At 52.7% G+C, this 21010-nt stretch overlaps 5 protein-coding genes across 5 annotated transcripts; 4 read left to right on the forward strand and 1 right to left on the reverse strand.

Moving 5' to 3' along the window:
• Positions 1–359: 359 nt before the first annotated feature.
• J4E79_000226 (uncharacterized protein) lies at positions 360–1061 on the reverse strand (the record flags this gene model as incomplete). The annotated part of the gene is made up of 2 exons (XM_049349143.1): positions 360–929; positions 954–1061. The coding sequence occupies 2 exons, from the start codon at positions 1059–1061 to the stop codon at positions 360–362; spliced, it is 678 nt and encodes a 225-aa protein (XP_049215930.1).
• A 733-nt stretch (positions 1062–1794) lies between these two features.
• J4E79_000227 (uncharacterized protein) lies at positions 1795–2878 on the forward strand (the record flags this gene model as incomplete). The annotated part of the gene is made up of 3 exons (XM_049349144.1): positions 1795–1888; positions 1952–2260; positions 2313–2878. 3 exons carry the CDS (start codon positions 1795–1797, stop codon positions 2876–2878), a joined length of 969 nt encoding a protein of 322 aa, XP_049215931.1.
• A 782-nt stretch (positions 2879–3660) lies between these two features.
• Positions 3661–5364, forward strand: ASD1 (aspartate-semialdehyde dehydrogenase-like protein; the record flags this gene model as incomplete). Its single annotated transcript, XM_049349145.1, has 3 exons — positions 3661–3916; positions 3968–4260; positions 4312–5364. 3 exons carry the CDS (start codon positions 3661–3663, stop codon positions 5362–5364), a joined length of 1602 nt encoding a protein of 533 aa, XP_049215932.1.
• Positions 5365–14116: 8752 nt separating this feature from the next.
• On the forward strand, positions 14117–16298 carry J4E79_000229 (uncharacterized protein; the record flags this gene model as incomplete). The annotated part of the gene is made up of 6 exons (XM_049349146.1): positions 14117–14407; positions 14457–14551; positions 14601–14981; positions 15046–15168; positions 15304–15937; positions 16146–16298. The coding sequence occupies 6 exons, from the start codon at positions 14117–14119 to the stop codon at positions 16296–16298; spliced, it is 1677 nt and encodes a 558-aa protein (XP_049215933.1).
• Positions 16299–17678: 1380 nt separating this feature from the next.
• Positions 17679–20317, forward strand: J4E79_000230 (uncharacterized protein; the record flags this gene model as incomplete). The annotated part of the gene is made up of 2 exons (XM_049349147.1): positions 17679–17704; positions 17896–20317. 2 exons carry the CDS (start codon positions 17679–17681, stop codon positions 20315–20317), a joined length of 2448 nt encoding a protein of 815 aa, XP_049215934.1.
• Positions 20318–21010: the final 693 nt, after the last annotated feature.

Here is a 21010-nt window from a genome sequence, read left to right on the forward strand (position 1 = left end):
CACCTCCGGCACATCGAACTATCTATCTTGCGCGCTTGTGGTGAAACACGGCGTTTGCATATCGCATAGACACATTGGCAGTACACAAAACAAACGAACTGTACATCAGTTCGTAGGAGGGGAGGGCGATCCGGCATTCGGTAGACTGGACGAGCATGCAGACAATGAATGTATCGTAGTCTCCACTATCAATCGCAATTGGCAAGAATGGCTTCAATTCGTACCCCCCGAGTATCGCGAATGTAGATAGTTACTTGACCAGGTCAAAGTCTCCGCGAGCTTCTGATCCTTGCGCTACGACCGACTGACTCAGAGCCTGGGACAGCTCTCAGTGGTTGTGTTTGTCGTCGAGGCGACGGTTACGAGAAGTTCTTTTTCAAGTAATAGATCCAAGACTCGTCGAATGCGTCTATGTCTAGCAAAGGCTTTTGTGAGTCTGATACGGACTCGATTATGTCTGGCGGAGTTACGGGTGTGTCCGTCGGCGATTCTTCCGTATCTAGCAGGTCCTGCTGTTCATCTGGCGGAGCGACTTGTGTCTTGGATGAGACTCCTCGGGCTTCTGGCAATGTCTTTTGTGTCTTTCGTGTCTTTTGTGTTTTTTGTGCCTCTTTGGGTACTTTTGGCGGGGCCGGACCTTGAGAATCTGAAATCAGAGCAGCTCCGTTGTCGCCAACAGACGTGTTCGTATGTTGAGTGTCTTGAATGACTGGTTGCGTTATGGCATTTGCGGGCGGCCAAGGGCCAAACCCCTTGAATATGACTTTTTGAAAATCCCGGCTGTCGTAATAATACTCCATGTCCAGCGTTCCTCGGAGGTTCATCAGGACGATGGACACCTCTTCCCCGAAGCTTGCTGAGAATACCCTCCGCTTTCCTCCTAGGTCTACTATCTCCTGTGGGTGATCTCCTTCTTCCATCTCTTCTACCTGCTCGTAGTCATCTTTCGATACCGTAAATTGCCGTGGTGGCTGGTCCGGCATGTGATGCGTGCAGATGAGCTTGCCTTCCAACTTGTATAACCAGAATCGAACCCCCGGATACGCTACAGTCTCGCGCATGTTGGTCGTAGGCCTAGAAAGGGTTGATAACCGTTATTTTGCGAGCGAAGGGTATTGATAAAGGTCGGGTTGTTAATGTTGATCGTGTTAGCAGCAGGAACTGCATGAGTTGCGAAACCAAGTATAATGAATATGGAAAGAGGTGATGCCCATGTCACAGGGAAGCGGCTCATGAGTATATGGCTCCTTCATGAAGGACGTGAGTAAGGGTAAGCTAGTCTGTTGTAGAGAAAGTGCACCTCGATCCATCCTTTCAGGCAAGTGACATCGTGAGTATTGGTAGCCATGGTTCTTCTTTCTCGGCTCGGAGTGCAGAAGGTAGACATCGCTATCCTCTGGGATATCTCCTTATTTGGACGAAGAGTCATATCAAGCACTCTTTGGACGATGCTATGTCAGCTCGGCCATGGGATATATGGTGGCGGCGACCTGGCGCACATCGATCAACGACCGTTTCGACCTTCCAATTCCAAGCCTCGAGCATCTCATCCGATCTATGGCAGCGAATCTCGAGATTAGTAGCTAAGGCGCGATGAATAACCAATGTTGTGAATGCTGAGTGTGGCTGGACGGTCGGAGGCTGGTCATTGCCAAGAAACGGTGCATCCCCGCCAGTCGTTCCCCACACGCGCGCCCGCACGTCATCGAGCGCTTGAAGCAAGAACAGTGCCACTACACAACATATGCGTTCCGCCCTCCACGATGCCGTACACACTATCTACACCTTTGCGATATGTCTGCCGGATACTTTCCAAAGCGGGAGAAGGTCGGTCTTGAGGACCTTTTCAAGGGCCTAGTCACTGCCTGCCACATCCTCGACCACAATGGTAAGTTCTGGTGTCTGGAGTGCACGTGAAACATACACTAACTTCACGCGTCCACCTCTTTAGGCATCTTCGATGCTTATGGCCATATCTCTGTCCGGTCGCCCGACAATCCCGTGACGTTCTGGATGCCTTGCAATATGCCGCCAGCGTTGGTCAGCTCGCAAGACGATCTGGTCGAATACAACGTCGATGGCGCCGAAGCGGTCGAGAAGGACGCGAAACCAGGTTATCTAGAGCGACACATCCACAGCGAGATTTACAAGAGGTTTCCGGCCATCAACAGTGTGGTGCATAGCCATGCTGGCGATGTTCTGCCGTACTGCGTTAGCGGTGTGCCTTTAAAGAACACAATACACATGGCTGGCTTCTTGGGTATGTATCCTAGGTCACCATGTCTAGCTTCTTGCTGACAATGTCATTGCAGGTACCAATGTGCCAGTCTGGGATGCCTCGAGCAGCTACCCCTCCGGTTCGAAACACGACCTGCTCGTTCGCGACAGCACGCTCGGCGCCTCTCTTGCAGCTGCGTTCAAACCAGCCACTTCGACCGGCTTCATCTACTCCAAAGTACGCTCCGCTCTACCCTCGCAGCTCGGTGGTTCATCTGCAGAGCCAAAGATGGAACCCGATCACGCTGTCGTCCTGCTACAAGGCCATGGCTTCACAACCGTCGCGCATGGCATCGAGGAGGCTGTCTACCAAGCAATATATACGAAGGAAGCAGCCAAGGCGCAGACTACCGCTATGACGGTTTTGAATGCGCACACGGGCTATGCACTCGAGGGCAAGGTCGACGTCGAAGCCGGTGGCAAAATCAAGTCGGGACATGCGAAGGTTGAGGGCGGCAATCTAAAGTATCTGAGCGACAGGGAATGCCATGATGCCTGGGAGTCACTATCAGGCACTTTGACCAGACCCTGGGCGCTCTGGTGCCGACAAGTGGAAGTTGACCCGTTATATAGGAATGAGTGCTCAGGCGGTGATGATTGAGCGATGGTGGATCGACCGGTTCGTATGGCTGCTTTCGACAGACAGAATCGCAGTTAGTAATACTTCTTCCTTCTTTTCTGTTATTCCCGAGTGCCTCGTCTCCTGTGGGGGCTAGGCTCTCCGCAAATCTTATCCAGTAGAGTCTTAGCCCTTCCAATTTGCGGGCAATTTGCTGCGACACTCTCCTCTTATAACATTTCCGTCTTAACATGAAACCTCTTTTCCACGCTTCTAGCCGGTATTTCTGACGTTTCTTACAATGTAGCTAGCAGGGTACTTCTCGCAGCTGCGCCAAGTTGTTCCATAGTGCTTGTCTCACAGGCCAAGATCTTCCGCCACTAAAGGCGCATCTTACCCCGGACTCCCCCCTCACAGCACTTTTAGCTCTTAGATCAACACCACCGCACGAAATTTTCGATCCGGATGAACGAACACTTCCATACCGAGGTACATGTACCTAAGCTCGAATACTATCTGTAATCAGCATTCCTCCCGCCCTCCTGACTTCGTAACTTAGTGAAGCAAGATGTCAGATGACTGTAAAGGTGGCTGCGCTTGGGTAACAGTCGTGGAAAGCATCTGGCTAGTGGATGTCCTGGGTGGAAATCGTTGATGTTTCGGTGCATTTGGCGCCGAGAGTGTTCGCGCAATGTAGTAAGCTCCTGCTGCTGGGATGGAAGAAAAGCCTATAGGTAAGGGATAGAGCCGCAGTTCAATATCGAAGCCGGACAAGTCACTTCAGATTCACCCCATCTATATTCTCGTCAGCTACGTTTCTTGACATGTTACTGAAGAGCGCATTGTTGGCTGCGGCCACATATTCTTCCTCGGTCCTGGCGGCATTCGGCGCTACTAAAAGCGGTGACAACATTGTTGTGGACGCTGGTTCGACGAACGCCCTTGTCTTTACCGTCAACGTGAAGAGCTGCGACATTACATCGATCAAATATCGTGGAGAGGAGTTGCAGTCGTCGTCCAAGGGATCGCATATTTCTTCTGGACTGGGTAGTGCAACTGTCAAGTATGAGACGATAAGCAGTTCGTTGTATCCTCAATCCTTCGACGACAGAATCTAACGGAGTCCGACAGGCCAATATGTTAAAGTTACTTGCACGACTAGTACCTTGACGCATTACCTTGTTGCTAAGGCTGGCGAAGCGACGATTTATATGGCGACATACACCACTGCCGAGCCTAGCATTGGCGAACTGCGATTCATCGCGCGCCTCAAGAGTAGTGCTCTGCCACTTGAGTACCCATTCGGCGTGGTATCGACGACCGTTGGTTCGACGTCGACTGTTGAGGGGTCAGACGTCTTCGTGGTCGCTGGTCAGACGAGGAGTAAATTCTACTCAAGTGAGCGCTTCATTGACGACACTACGGTGGGTACCATAGTCAGCACGCTTCATTGAGCTTTTACTGACACAACTCAGCACTGCGTCTACCGAGACGGTGCCGATGCAGTCCACGCCTGCTTCCTTATGAACTCATATTCTTATGAAGGCTCCTCTGGTGGCCCCTTCCACCGCGATATTAACACCAATAACGGAGGAGAATACACATCATTGACCTTCTACATGAACAGTGGCCATGTTCAAACAGAGCCGTTCCGCCAGGGTCTACACGGACCATACGCTCTAGCGTTCAGTCGCTCTGGTGTACCAGAAGGTGGATCCAGTATGGATACAACGTTCTTCAAGGACCTTGGTATAACGGGCTACGTGGCACCATCCGCCAGGGGAACAGTCACCGGCACAGCGACAGGTGTAGGCTCCAGTTTCCAACGGGTATTGCATTGGTACAACGATGGAGCCCAGTACTGGGCGTACGCCGATAGCAGTGGCAAGTTCACTTCGCCAGCAATGAAGCCCGGAAATTACGCGCAGGTCTTATATCAAGGCGAATTCAAGGTCAAGGCAACTAGCGTCACAGTCTCGGCTGGAAAAGCAACTACCGCCAACATTGCCGCCGACACCGAAACCAAGACCTCCATTTGGCGCATTGGCGAGTGGGATGGTCAGCCAAAGGGCTTTCGAAACGCAGACAAGCAACTGCGCATGCACCCCACAGACTCGCGCATGGCATCTTGGGGGCCCTTGACGTATACAGTTGGTTCCAGCACTCTTGACAGTGTTCCCATGGCCATAGTCAAGGACACCAATCCCCTTACGATCAAGTTCTCGAGCACCTCGACTGCAGCAGCGACCCTTCGCATCGGTACTACGCTCTCTTTCGCCGGCTGCCGTCCCTCGGTGACAGTCAACAGCTTTAATGCTGCCGTCCCTGCGGCACCAACGAAAATCGATTCGCGTGGCTTGACTCGCGGCGCCTACCGAGGGTTTGGAGAAGTCTACAATTATGCCATACCAGCTGGCACGTTGGTCAGCGGGAGCAATACCATCAAGATCAACTGTGCAAGTGGGAGTTCGGGAGAAGGATTCCTGGCCCCAAACGTGATTTTGGATGCGATAGAGTTGTTCAAGTAGGCTCTCGGACACAACGGCCTGATTCGGTCATGGTGCCATGGTGTATCGATAGTTGTGTGGATGACGTGTCGTCTTAACATCGTAAGATTGGTCTTCTTACACATTCTTACTTGCACCACTTCTTTTCTCCATCACCGCGTGTTACCGATATATGTATCTTGGATCAAATTTTTTCTACTGTGCCTCGGTTTCCTTTAGGCCGAGATGCTTTTCGTAGGAATCGAACGAAACTCCTTATTAATCATCCGAGAAGGCTTGTGGGGCAATGTCTGGGAAGGTCATTTTTACAAACCTTCGCATCGGCAAAACATCATTGACTCGCCAGGCTAGGTTCCGACGCGATGGACGCAGTATTCACCGTATCATCGCACGAGCAAGGATGAGGCTGTCGGCTCCACCGAGAGCTGTGCAGCTTGTAGTCGTATGTCCTTTCCACGTACACGGTCGAGGTGTCTTATTCTGGCAATTCAAAGTCTTGATAGGGCAGGTATCCGTTAGCCAATTCCCACGAGTCAGTCACCGGATCAACGCAGCACGCAGTGTTGACAAAGCTTTGAGGGCTCTGGACCCACCACGAAGGCCCTCGCTGGGGTGGAGTCGATGTGGGAACGTCTATATCCGCTCCCGCCTAAGGTGCAGGATCTAGTAATCGCGACAACAAAGGCCATACGGGAGTAGCACTAGGTGCCGGAAATATGGCACCGGCGGTCGTTTCGAATCCCTCGAAAGCATTAAAGACAGCTGAATAGCTGGTATAAGCGGATTAAACGCATCGCGGGCTTGCCGCGCTATTCCAGCGCTTGCTGCTTGTGTCAAGCGACCCGGCTCTTGGTACGGCGTAGTCGTTCGCCCTGCTTTTCGCTAAGCCAGGGCAACGACAGCCCGGGAAATGAGATCATTTCTGGAGTAGGAAATTCGGCTCGAGACCCGGGTCGCAGTACTTGCTGAAACTTCTGCAACGTTGACGACAAAATGATCCACCTGATGTATGCATATAATGTGATCAAATGAGTTGCTAAAAGAGTCGTGTTCTAGTTCTGGCGGAAGCGGCGGACTGTCTGAAGCGTCCGTATCTCATCGTCGATGTGATTATCTTGTCCAAAACTGGTGAAGCATGCATATGGTCTGGATCAAGAAATCCTCGATCTTGAGGCCGTAGAAAAAGAAGTCATCTGGTATTGTTATGCAACCCAGCTTTCTTAATGCTGAGGAATTATCCAACTCAAGCACATATACCTACACTCTGGCCAAAGTCTGCTTATCCATAAGTGAGGAAACTATCAAATACTGATATCATATACCGAACTCGAGTGCCGTTTTGAAAGCTCAGTGCGTCGTATACTCCAAGCAAAGTGCTCGGGAGGCTGCATTAGCTCAAGGCAAGTGACAGGATCCGTGAACTGGGGTTAAACCCAACTACCGATGTCAAGCGGCGGGTCACAAAGCGCTAAGATACCTGCAGTCGGGAGTTTTAAGCCCTGTCAGTTTGAGAATCGTTCGACTTATCAGCTCAGCAATGGCGCCATGTAATCCGCTGATGCTTGAGGGCCATCAGCGGTGCCACGCTACCGTATGCGAAGGCAGACCGTTATATTTCCGAAGAATGCACTGGGGTATTGGACGTCGTGACGGGCGATCGACGCGCACGGATGAGAGCCCTGTAGAAGTGGCTGAGGTGTCCTGGTGGGCTAGTCTGTCGACACCTCGACCTTGTCGATCCGTTTCCAGTTATCGTAAGCGAGAGAAGTCCACATTAACAAAGTCCTGCGGTCGATAAAGATGTCGAAGTCGAGGTGCGATAGCTCTAAACAGGATCGTAAGGCCTCAGTGAGTGTGTGCGTAATCTTTGGGTAAGCGATGAACCAGGCTTCGATATGCATCCATGCAGGCTGCAACAAGCGCAGCTTACCCTTCAGCGTTGTCAATTGTTAGCGGATCGTCGTCTGTGTGTATACGTTGTGCTCAGATGCATGAAGTAAATGCATACACACAGGATGTATGCTGACATTTTGCAACGGATACATACCGCCAACTTTCGGACAGCGATCATCCAGGGCCACAACTACTCACAGATATTGTTACAGTAGCCATGTTCAGATATGAACAAAGTTTGGCATTTTTCTCTAGGTGGAATTAACAAATTCTAGAGAAAGCTGTTGAATGGATTGAATGAAAATTTCAGGAAGATGCCTTGTCGGTACTTGAGATGGTCAGTACATGCCGGAGTCATTTTGAGTGGCTCGCCATGGTATAACCCTGCTTTAGCAACTGACTAGGCAAATACGTTGTCAATAAAGGTAACGAGGCGGCGCAGCGCGTGTACTAAATGGTGAATGCCATCGCCGATTGTTTGTCAGAGGCCAGATGCGATGCGCTGGCTCTGCGCTGTACGCAACTCTAACCTCACCTGACAATACTGACTCTGAGCTTTCCGAGCTAGGAATCGGCAGTGTTCTAGGGGGAACTGGTGTTTATCGGGATTAACGTGCCCGGTCGCTTCGCTTGCAGGATGTTGACCGATGACGAGAGTGGCCCTGAAATCGAAAGTCGTTCCCGAGGCCCGCTACCTAATACGCAAGAGCGGGTCTAGCGGCTTTGAGTCTAGCGGCATCATGACGCACGTGCAAACCAGCTGGCACCAGCAAACACAATTTGACAGCCTTGCTAGCATCCACAAACATCGGATGACGCAGCTCGACCGGCAGCTTCTCCCAGTGTCGCTGAAGATACCAATCGGCAGGCGTTACGCAGGCAGAACAACGAGAAAGCTGTGGGAGAAAAGAAAACCGGATGCGACAGCCTTGGCCTAGGGGCACGGCCATAACCGGATTGACTCGATGGCTTGCATTGCATGCACCGCCGCTGGGAAAGAAACCCGTTCCCGCGAGCTCGCCTTTGCTTTGCGGTAAGTGGCCGCAACCTGTGATCGAATGGGTCGACAACAATATTCGGACACCTTGCACGCCTAGACACGCGAGCCACTCAACGCTGACCCCGTACCTTTGTCGCTAGCATTGTCGATCATGGCGATGGGGGCGGTGTCCATGGCACGCCCCTGCCACCTCGACTTTGTATGCCGTAGAGGCAGTCACCATTCTTCCATAGGTAGGTACTTTGGAATTTTCCTTCGCCCGAACAGCTTACAACGTCCTTTTGAACGATCTTCTCCGCGGTCTCTCTTTCGGTCAGCGTCTTGCATGTAATCCGACAAGCACCTAGGTATATGTATCTGACCCCAAAACTCTCCATTCGGGAGACTTAGACAGCCGCATACTTGCGTGACCCTGATTGGGCGTCCACCTTACATCCCCCACTGGCCGACCGGCCCATCAAAGTCTCCCGCCATCCGAGGACCCTGCCGCGCTACCCACCTGACTGCATATCAGAAGCGGCGTGTTGGTCCCACCTGAAACGTATCCCTGTGATTCACGCCTGCAAGGGTCATACATGTATATCAGAGTTCGCTTCCTTGCCGTACATATTTGGTTCTTTTCATATACATGTCTCTCCAGTCTCAAGTCCTTACACTTGAATGCCAACTTTCGCGAAGCCTCCACAACCCAGTCTCTCAGTTTACTCCTTACTTTTCAATCCTAATCAAGATCAAACATGTCGTTTACCTTCCAGGTGCAGAAGATCAATCAGTCTTTCGACCAGATTGCAGCATGGTAGTAAGCATAGCGCATTCCGCATCCTAGTCAAGCATTGAGGCTCATCAGTGGTAGCCACGAGTTCATGCGTAGAACAGAGTTGTGTTTTCGGAAGATGCACGAACGTATCCTGGTTCTGGAACAGAAACAGAACATACAAGGGCCTACGGACGAGCAAGTCGAGCGTGTGCTACGCAAGATCCTAGACGAAAGATTTTCGGATCTCGCCACGCATCATGTACGGAAGCACGACACTACACAAGACCGCAGTTGGTTCGTCAAAGATCCGAACGACCTTCCTTATCCCAGATCGATCAAGATGGACGTTGCTTCGCTCCTCATCCAACCGGACGCCGTCCCTTCCAAGGCCTACTCAGAAACATTCCGGATGCTAGAGAATGGGTTAAGAAGTTTTCCTGTCGACCACTCAATGGAATCGGAGGACGAAGAAGATTATAAAATTAACGTTGGTATAAGAGATGGTCGCACTTCACGTAGTGTCTGAGTTGCAGAAGGCTCCGTTTCGGCATGAGCCCACACTATCTCTACTTCCAGCACACCTGCCAAAGATCTTCGCTTCACGGCCTTGACCCTCAGATGGTGCCGCCATTCGATCCGATCGTCATTCGATATCGCTAGGCAACAAACGCTAGACAGCACACCGGCCGGATTTGACGAAACTGGCACTATGGTGCTACCACACTATATCCATACTCCGAATGCATCACATACTCCAAGCAACGCCAATATTGCCACCAGCACTTTGTCGCGAGCCGGAAACAACGAGCACGCGCTTCCTCCTACAGACCCATGATTGGTATTGCGCAATAAACGCCACGATCTCACTCGCAGACAACCCGCTGCAGTACACATTGTCCAACATGTAATAACTCCTGAAGTAGTAATTTATTAAACAGTCCAACTCTCATACATTTTCCACTCCACGTACTGTCTTTCGGAAATCGCGATCATGTTGCTTTTGTAAAGCTCTGCACGACACGGATGTGAGCGTTCAGCTATGTGTTTCAATCGCACTCAGCTCCTACCGCTCCTACCTCTTCTCTTGGCGACCTTAGACGCCTGTTTTACCTATCAACGTGTAACAAACTCCGATGTCAGATATGGGAAATTGCGCGATCCAGCAAGAACCAAGAGAGATCCAGCATCGTGGTCTCGAATGCAGCTGCTTGGTCATCCAACGTCGTCGGATTTGTTCGGCATGCCGACACTCTGATAGATAGGTAGGACGATGGGCTCGTTGCACAACTTGTTCTCACCAGTAAGGGGCGCATAACGCTACAAACCATGAAATCATAACCTATGCATGCACAACTGACCCGGAAATTGGGTCATTCCATGCCACTCTCTTGGCAACAGCCACTCCCGCTACAGCGGGATGATCACGCCGACGGCGCAGTCAACATATGAGTGTCATGAGTTGTCACATCCTCCATCAAATAGTCAGGAGTTTGGTCGCGTTGCCGGTGGTACTACTAGAATGGGCGCTTAGATTAGCGTGGGGGGTGTTTCCGATCTCGTCTTAGGACCCACATGTCAGACCTCATCCCATCTACCGCACATCCACCCTTGTGTATGCAACCATCCCGAGGTCTTCTTTGCTTTTTTAGCGACTGCAGCATCCTACTCTGATCTCGTCGCGGCTGGTGGCACGCGCGGCTCGAGACGGATAATTTACTAGACTGGGCACCTACCTTCGTTGGTGGCCCATGTGGAGAAGTGTGAACGCCGCCCCGCTGAATGAGGCGCCCCGCGTTAGGAGCCCTTGAGGCATGGAAGCGCAATGGCATTGTCAACATATGTACGTTCTCCTTCGTCGGCATTGCCACGAGTGAGATTTTCATCGTGTTCTGGTGCATTCCTAGGCGTTCAGGTTCTTTCGCCGTCCGCATGTCAACGACCGCCTAATCCACCTGGGCATGCAGCCCTAATGTTGGGCGACCACAGTTCAAGATTTCGCGATGTTCCATGCTACGGAGGGGCTGCATGCCTTTCTTTGCTTTTGACTCGGGTTCCCGTTCAGCACCCTATCAGTCTATCCTAACATCGTTGCAACGACGCTCGATACGACGCGTACATGAAGCGTAACCATAGCTGGCGGTCGGCGGACGACGATGTCATATTTTGTTGAATATTAATCGACCGCAGCATCTTGAGATACTTGCTCCGATCGCAGAACAATGGTCATTTCTCAAACACGAAGATGCGTAGGTATCTAGGTAGCCGTGGATTATCACTAGAGGCCCGCGGAGCTGACAGCCTTCGATATACCTTCATGTCCCATCGTCGAGTAGGCTGATATGTTCGGTCTCCACGTGGCACACACAGGGTAAGTATAGATATTTGGAATGTCGGCGTCTCCACTCCAATAGCACGCTGTACTATCCTGCAGTGCGCGCTAACGCATGCCAATTTCGCCTCACTACGGTCGTCCAACGGCTGCCAAAAGCATAGCGATTCGGGAATCTTCCCCTGTCGCATGGAGGAACGTCGATTCGAAAAAGCATTGCTTCACACGGGACGAGACCCGTGTCGAGAAATAACACGATAGGGAAACATGACGTTCCCATAGTCATAGCTTCGGATCGTGGCTACATTACTGTGGGGTAGCTAGCGCCTCACTCTGATCTATGTGGCTGATATTGGGCATCAACAACGGTAGATATCACTATCGAATTCCGAACCAATCGCGCTATTGCCCACAAATTTGTGGTAAAAGCTCCGAAGAGCGGTCTGCTTCGACACGCGGTGAAAGGTCTGGTCCACACCTTTTCTTTTCTTTACTTCGACAAGGAGCGTATTTCGAGGAACACACATTGTCGATTCTCAGCTTAGGCCCTTCGTCACCGACTTTTGCGCAGGCTTACTGTCCACCCGTAGAATCCTGTAACCTGAATCTCGATTCGTGCCGCCTGAGCTCTATCCGATTGCCGACCCAATGCGACTGCGTTGCAAATCCGTTGCAAATCCGGGGCCGAAGATATGGCCCATGATACGAAATTTCCACAGCAATCAACATGCGCTGAAATATAACCAACATATTGAGTCAACTCATAGCATCTAGCTAGGCGGTCTCGCACATCCGCATGCGTTATAGAGGCATCAAGGCTTAGACGCCGCACGTCACACCTGGGCAGTAATGCCACATTTTGGAATGGCCCCGTGCTGGAAGCGGCTCGTCTGTCTGCTTGCATTCTGTGCAGACAATAGATGTCGGTACGAGGTCGTGTCGCTGCGCGGAGGTCACTGCTATGTTCGGGTAGACCATGCTACTGGTCGGGTTGCTTCAGCCATGTACAAGGAGCAGCACAAGCTGGCCGAAACTGTGTACCCGTACCGTACCGCGCGGGTATACTAAGACCAAGCACGTGGGTCAGCCAGGGCAAGCGGGTTATCACTTGGTAGAAGCCACCACGTTGCTGATAGATCGGGCGAAAAAGCAATGTCAAATGTCAGCCCGAACCCTGGTTACGCCCCTCCACATGGATGAGCAAAAAGCAAGTCGAATCTCGATCCGATTTCCCTGACGAAGCTCGGCGTTCTTGTCCGGTAGCCATTGTATATGTTCATTGGAGGGTGAATTCAGGCACCAAGATTTGTTGTGGAAGAGCCAAACTAACTTGTTAAGGTATACGATGCGTCGTCGGTGCATGCAGCTAAACTTGTGCTTGGACTTAGAGTGTACTGAGCGACTCAGGTCTGTTGAACTTTATTCCTCTGGCTTGGTAGATGTACGATCAGTGCAAATGGGAGAAGAGGATAAAGGGAAGTGGTGTTGTGAATCGAGTTGAGGTGTCCCATGATAGACGCTTTCTTCCACAAGTACCTCGATACTGAACAGATCTAACGCGCGTTAGCAACTGCTTCGAGGATACTATCCCAAGGTACACGTAATGCGGTACGGCAATAGTGGGCACCTTTTGTTTCTCTGACTCAAGTGATTCCGGCGGCTACTCTCTCTTGTAAAAGAGCTCAAGAGTGTGGATAATTAAAGCAAAGGGAATGAAGACGTGTATAGTAACTTCCAGGCGCCAAAATGTATAAACCGACCGTTCTTGATAATCTGAAATACGTGCACATGATAGTATGTCGATTATGAGGACGGGTGATGATAGACTAGCTGTCTAAGAGACTTGTTCCCGTTCTGCGACATCAGAATGATATGATACTGAAGCTATTCGCAGCGATATTTCACTAGATCTAGACAATGCGTTATAGTTGAAGGCTTGTCATTTAGTAATCTGACGCATTCTTCACTATCGCACAGCGACTGATAGTAAGTGAGCTGTAGACATCTAATCATTCGAGATACCCTGATCACTACAGCAGATATGCCTCAATCGCGGTCCAAGTCGTTGCTAGCACGGACAAAATGACCTGAGAAAGGTGAGAGTTCTTATTTTATACTGTGTCAAACTTTTCGCTACGCATACGTTGTCCAATCTTGAAAATACTTCTCAAGCGGTAACCCCCAAGATCTGTCCCCTCAAAATTCGGTAACGAAGTCGCGATGTCCATCTCTGTGCTACTTTTGTTTGCTCTCGCTCCTCCAAGAACGCAACATCATATCCACATGACACTGATATCTGATCATGTGTTGTCGCATGCTGCGCATGTGCATTTGACATTAAACCTTCCACTCGCGTATATAAAGAGCCGTCTCATTCTCCTCTAGAAGTTGCGCTCGGTCACCCACCGCAATTTCCCACTCTCGACTTGGGCACCTTCCCATGGTTGCGCAGTGTCGCAGTCCGGCCAATCAAACGACCAGGATTCCCAATTTCACCATATTCTATTCACGTGCTCCAGCCATGCTGCGGCGAACACTGAGCACGTCCTGCAAACGGACGAAGACGCATTCACGTCATCGTTTGTGTCGCACCTTCACCGTGAGCGCCTTCCTATCTATATAGCAAACACTCTTATCAGCCCTATCAGAGCTGCTCGACCCCAATCTCGCGTCACCTTCGACTTGGACCGCAACAATCTCGAGACCGGTCGTAACAAAATTCTCCACGCACCTGCATTCGACCACTTACACCTACTACAAACAATCAACAACCATACATTCGCGCATCGCGACCATGGCCGAGTTCAAGGACAACCTAGGTCCCTATGTCCTCGAGACAGCGCTCGCTGCTGATCGCGCTGACGACTCCTGCTACGTACTCAATGTCGGTCGCGACGAGAATGGCAATGTCACTTCGTCCCTCAAGCACGTCAATGCGCAAGTAGACAATTATCTCATCAATGTCTATGATCGCCTTGTTCCAGTCACCAAGCTCTACGTCATTGGCGAGTGGAAGTCGGCTCGAGCGAAGAAAGATAGCGAACAAGCCAGTGCGCCCGAGGAGCAAAAGCGCTATGCAAACGAAGTAAGAGGAGTCGGTAATGATGGCGGCGATGAAGCTAACTTCATCACAGCCGCACTGGTCCACCAAGTCCGAGCAGAACTGGCACGATGCAGGCGAGCAAATCGCGAAGCTCGTTGAACAGATGCCTGCGCTGAAGGAGTTGACGTACGTGTATCCTCTTCTCGCAGCAAGCCTACTGGCTAACAGGCTTCAGCTGGATCTCAGATCTGCCCTTCATGGCCGTCATCTGGACAAAGCTGTCCACCTCGCTTACGAAGCTTGTCCTCGATCTTGGCCAGCCTGTCCGCCTTCAGCAAGATGGCGAGAATGAGTACAAGTCATACATCAGTCCGGCGGAGATGAGGCCTCTTGTCCAGCACACCGAGCTTGAGGAGCTTCGCCTGTTTAACATGCATGACTCTTATCAGTCCATCTACTGGGAGACTGTCTTCCGCAACACGTCCAAGACTGGCATGCGTGTCCTGGATCTCGACATGGCGGCGCCTCCGATTGTGCGTAAAGACCATTGGCACAAGGCTGCAGACGTCCGTGGCTTGACCGTTCCGAAGATAGATTCGAAAGAAAAGGAGTACAAGTGAGTCCCCATCCACATGAGCACATCCGGAGTACCGCACAGTACTGTCACTAATACATCGCAGGGGCATAGACGGGAAGGGAGTACTACACTACTCCTTCGGTACCGGCGAGTACCTCGATGACTTCAGCATGCGCAAAGGACGTATTGCGGCTGGACTGGAGGAGGCCATACCGTTCCCGTTACGGTAAGTGGAATGATTCCAAAGAAAAAGGTGGTCATGAGCCAAACGGAGCGCCATATACCGAGATATATCCCAAATGTATACGTGGCGCGACTAGGCGACCAGGATGTACTGGAATGAGACTGACTCGCTTGTTAGGTGTCTCAAACTGAACGGCTTCGTTGTCGACTACTTACCGTTTGAACAAGAGCTCTCTCGTATCGCATTGTTGACCTGCGGTAAAGACTGCGTGGATAGCGGTCTACGAGCCCCAAAGACTTCTCGCAATCCACACAGTCGAGAGGGCAAGGTTGTCAAGAACCATTGTCTGATCCAATGGCCGAGCTGGACTGGGGTATTCGATGACCGTGGCGACCCGATACCGCTAACAAAGGAGTCTCTCCAGATGAAGGACCTAGGCGAGGCCTTAGATGGCGCAGCCAAAGAAGACGGCTACTTCTCAGCTAAGTCACCGTGGTCCCCAGGCAGTGCTGTCACCTCCCACTTGCAGCCGCAAGAAGCCGTGTCCTCTGCAAGTCCCCCTTCTCTCCCCGTAACTGATGGCGAGACACCCGTCATTCTCGCGACGACCGGGAGCCCTGTCGCAGACGGAAACACCTTTTCTGGCGCAACCTCTCCGACAGGCGCGAGCCTGGTACTCGTCGACAGCGCGACCTCCGAAGACTCTATCGTTTCCAATGATAGCAGCTTCGACCAAATCCTCCCCGCAGACATCGACGAAGCCTCGGTAAAACCTGCGACAGCCGTCAAGGATGGTAGCTTCAAGCACAAGGTAAGAAGATCTTGGGATTGGTTGTCTGGTTCTGGTTCTGGCGCTGCTTCTTGAACCTGGTCTGGTTTTGCTCAGCGTTCTGCTTGCTTTTGGTGTTCCGACATTATTTTCAACATGCAGCTGACAAAAGGGAGTGAGGAGACATGGATGGGACCTGCTGGCAGCAGCAAATGTGTCCTACCCAAAGACCCTTGCTTGACTTCCATAGGAACCGGTAGACGGCGGACCGCGGCCGGCGAGTGACGAACGACTGACGGTTTGGACTTGGGTCAAGACGGAGCGGAGGATGAACTACGATACCACGACGCGCCTGCGGAACTTTTGGCGCTTGGAAGCCTTGGAAAAGGGAATTTGGGAATAACCTTGTAGCTAGGTCTCACTCCAGAGTCTGGCCCTTTCCTAGGATCTACACGAATAAAATCACATCCCACAACCTGGCTGTGTCGATGCTTCTCCATCGTTGCTGACATCTCGGCGTCTTTGCAAGTGCTACAGCTCTCCGATTGCTGCCTCGGTCCGATGTGCTTGCGATTCAGGTTGTGAGGCGGTGTGCGCAAAGTGTGCCGTCCTCTTTTCATCGCAAATGGGACGGGCGACGTCTGACGATGACAGCTGTTCTGTGGGTCTAGTGAACGTTACGTCTGCAGTATGTTTCCTTGTTCTTCCGTTGCTGCAGGATCATGGGTCTAACGCATAGGCGAGGCTGGGAGTCGCATGTCGTGTATGCGGGTTCCAGGGGTGGACATAATGGAATGTTTGTTGGCTGTGCAAGACACCGAACGACTTCATCATCAGCTGGTCGTTGCGACGCAGGCCTTTGGAGAAGGCGGCTTGTTGTCAGGTTGAAGAGGCACGTCGCTCGTGGCCAGATGCTGTGACGATTGACCCGCTGGAGACGGGCCGCTCCTTCCTCACAACTCGGCTGATTGGCAGGCGCATGCGGGTGGGCAGGTGCGATGAGGTAACCGCGACCACGAGCATGAGAGAGGCCGTGAGCCAAATGAATCTCCAGCTATCAACTACATGACTTCTTCGTAATCTTGGACTGCTGGCTTCTAATGCCTTGCTTCGTTCGGCCGGTCATGACGGCGATGGGCTTTCCGCTTTCCGGCTCGCGCTGTACCTTGGCCCCATGCCAGGTTTAGCAGAACAAGCACGATGAGCTGGCACGCTGGCAATCGATCGTAGCCGTCACCAACTCGACGTCCGCTATCCTCGTCCCAGTGCAGTCGCTTGCATGCATCTCGCTGCACGTCGGTCAGTGCGACTCCACATCAGCAAATATCAGCGTTTGGCGTATTTGCTTCCCGGGTGAAGCTCCGCTCGCGCTCAAAGCGCTACCACAGGTCCGCGATTGCTCAGCCGCGCGACTTCAATGCATATCCAGACGAGACCCTCTGTCTCTTCCGTCACTCTTTTCTACCCACCCGCGCGTTGCAGCAGGCGCCGCGCTTCCGAGCGCTGGGGCTGAGGGCCAGCTTTTCGTCCGGTGACGTCTGTTTCGGCACTGCCAGCAGAACTCGAGGCATTGGACAACCACCAGCACCACGACGACAGCACAGCGCAGCGCAGCGCATACATAGTCACCAATCGCGCATCCAGAGACGTACATTGGCTGTTTCATGGACTGTCGGTGAGAGGTGTAAGTTGATTTCACGAAGCGTCCCAGCCACCTCCCAGCCCTTCACCTCCTCCCAACCACCCTACCTCGCGCGCGGAATTGCTAGGGCGCACCGCAGCAATGGCTCCTCTGCTAGCCCTCCCGCAGTCTCTGTCTCTAACATTACCCTCTCCAGCCAGCTTTCGTGCCTCTCGATATAAGCAAGCCGTCGCGCGTTGCTTACCCAATCCCAAGAGAACCAGCCGCTGGGTATCTTCTCCAACCCGGCGGGTGCCCCTCGACGGCGCAAGGGCAATCGGGCCTGAGTGAGAGTCCCTGACTTCGCGGTGACGTCCAGCGACCCATCTGAGCTCGCCAACATATTACCCTTCCAACAACCATCTTCACGAGACCACGACCGCCACGGCCCAGCGCCACTGTTCGAATACCGAACCTCCCTCCAGCTACGCCAGGAGCAAGCCGAGGCCTTCTATCGCACGCAGCATAATCGCTCGAGAGCATCGAGCTCGACCGGCAGCGTCGCAAACAGTCTTCGCCGCACGCCCAACTTCGAGCGCACGAGATCTGTCGATCCGAGCCAACAGCAGCAGCGCGTTCGCTTCGAGACACCTCGCCCTCGCTCGACCTCCTACGCCGAGCCTCACCCCGCCCTTCGCGTCAGTCAACGTACTGCCTCGGCAATACGTTTTGTGCTCGAAGAGGGACTCCGACTTCCACATCCCTTCACCCCGGATCTGGTCGAAGAGAACTCCCTCATGTCCGATCTAACAAGTGGCCGCGCTGCCAATGGCGGCGCGCGCACAACAGGCGGTCCTGTGCCCGTTGACAGGTCCAACATACGCACGCCAACGCAGATCATGAACGCCAGACGGCAACGGGCTGAAGTTGAGGAACAAAGGAAGGCCGCTGAAGAGGAGCGCAGGAGAGCTAGCGCAGAAAGAAGAGCTCAAGCTGTTTCTGGTGTAGCTGGAGCACCAACAACGGAGCCCGGGACCCAGAGGCAGCCCCAATCGGCAGCTCTGAGATCTGGCGACCAGTATGTACAATACCCGACATCATCGGGTGGAGTGCCTCGTCAGCCAGAGAGGCCGATCCCATCACAAAACACCATGAGCGAAGCGCAGGAGACCACTACTGGCGCATCGCAATCCAGACCCCGGGCAGCTTCGCAAGCACAGCAGCAGCAGTCTCGACCCGCTCAGGCAAATCTAGCTCTACCGACGACGGCGGAACAAGGCAGACGGCCAGCTGGCTCAGGGCATGCGAGGCGACCGTCTGGCGCCACGGCCGCTTCATCGCAAGCAGGCCCTTCCACCGCTGCAGCACGCCCACCACCTCCGCCAGGCTCGTCCTCCGGACAGGTTCGCGAGTCAACCACATCAAACTTCCCACATGCGTTTGAGCGCTGGGAAACATTATCCTCGCATTGGGAAGGTCTTACCTCTTACTGGATACGGCGGCTTGAGCAGAATACCGATGAAGTTCGCAGGGAGCCGCTGGCTCAGCAAATGTCGCGCCAGATCACCGACCTGTCTGCAGCTGGAGCCAACCTTTTCCATGCTGTTGTTGAGCTGCAGCGCCTACGCGCATCCTCCGAGCGCAAGTTCCAGAGATGGTTCTACGAGCATCGCCAGGATCAGGAACGAGCTCAAGAGCGCGAGGCTCAACTGACGGAACAAATCAACACGGAGCAGGAGGCTCGACTTGAGGCTGAGGCAAACATGGAACGCATGGCCACCGAGAAGAAGAACGCCGAACGAGCGGTGTCGGAGATGAAGCGTGAGCTTCAGATTTCGAAAGAGGAAGCACGCCGAGCATGGGAGGAGCTTGGAAGACGGGAGCAAGAGGAACGTGATCGCACGTTCTCACTCAGAGAAGGGCAGCCTACGTTGGTCGGCGGAGTACAGGTGGTGCCAATGGCGCAGAACATGGGTCGTCAAGGGAGAGGACATGGGGACGACACATACGCCGGTGCTCAGAGCAGTGGCTCGGGTATAGAACAGCACTACTCGTATGAGGAAGGTCAGTCACCAACTGACACCGATCCCTTCACGGAAGGCGCTCGCCATGCGCACCGAGAGCCCGAACCTCCCGCACACGTGGCTCAAGGAACCTACGTCCCATCAGGTGCAGCATCCGCCGCCTCCTCTCGACCTGGTGGCTCTTCGGTTGCGGACGAGTCACTAGCCCCTGCTCCATTACAGTATCCATACTACACGTCTCAGGCACAGCAAGCTCCTGCACAACCGGCCATGTCTCAGCCTGAGGCGTTCTACCAGCAGCCAGGTTCATATCTACATCAAGAGTCTGAGTCAGGCCTACCAGAGGACGAACAGTCGTATGTCACGTCTCAGGCGGAGGAGTCCGAAGGCGATATCGAGTACGCCCTGGACGAGAGAGGCAACTTCATTCGCGATGATTCAGGTCGCCGCATCCCGTTCCGATCGCTTCAGTCTCCAGTATCGGATGAGTACGATGTAGAAGATGCACGTCGACGCGAGCTTGAGCATCTGCAACACTACGGCACGACTGCCACGTCTTCAGGTGCCTACGCCACGAGTTCGAGCGCGGGATCGTCACGCCAGGGGCACCCTACCGCCGGCGGTGCACCCGACTACAGTGGCGATGGCTACGGCGATGAGTGGGTCGGCATGAGACATCACCATCCGACAAGACTGAGTGACGTTCCAGAGGAAGATGAGAGGAGCCGGACGTCGCCCAGCAGAGCAAGCCAGGCCAGCCGAGGGCGCCTCTATTAGAGGGACAAATACCACACGCCCTCTCGCCTCATCGACAGAAGTATCCCAAAGGCGCTTAAGCTTTGCAACCATACTGTTATCGAACCGTGGTGTTGCAGATCGTCTTCACACCACCTCGAATTCCGCACACGCATATATCGTTTCGGCATACATGTTACAGCGAGCATTACATACCAGGTCCCCTGCGTTTATACCCTTCTACAAGATCTCAATCGAGCGTCCCCGGCCCTCTATGGCTGATTCTTGCATCTACGACCGCTCCCTGTACTAGTAGAACTGTCTTTTTTTGTTTTGCGATTTAATCTCTTCCAAGCAAGCATGGTGTTTATCGGGCATTCGCATAGGGCTGGATTGAAGGATGATGGAAGGAGGACTCGGTGGTAGGGTAGGCAGTCTCCGTACGTCATGATGGAGTAATATCGGGGTTGAGTGTCTAATGGATTGAATGAACTGGAGAGATGGGTGAGCTAATGCACAAACGTCAAGTTATCTGTTTCTGAGATTCACATCTTTTCGTCTTTTGTCACGTCTCTTGTCTTGGTCCGTTTCCTTCTCCGAATGTAGTGACCATTTTCTTGTCAAAGTTCTCCCTAATGTAATTTCATTCGCATGTATCTTCGGCAGACAGTCTTCTCAAATGTGCCGTCATTCTTTCTGCTTATGAAGAGCTTGGTGAGTATACCATTGTGCGGA

The sequence above is a fragment of the Alternaria viburni genome (assembly GCF_023758015.1).
Source record: "Alternaria viburni strain BMP 2772 chromosome Unknown scaffold_1, whole genome shotgun sequence".
Taxonomy (NCBI): domain Eukaryota; kingdom Fungi; phylum Ascomycota; class Dothideomycetes; order Pleosporales; family Pleosporaceae; genus Alternaria; species Alternaria viburni.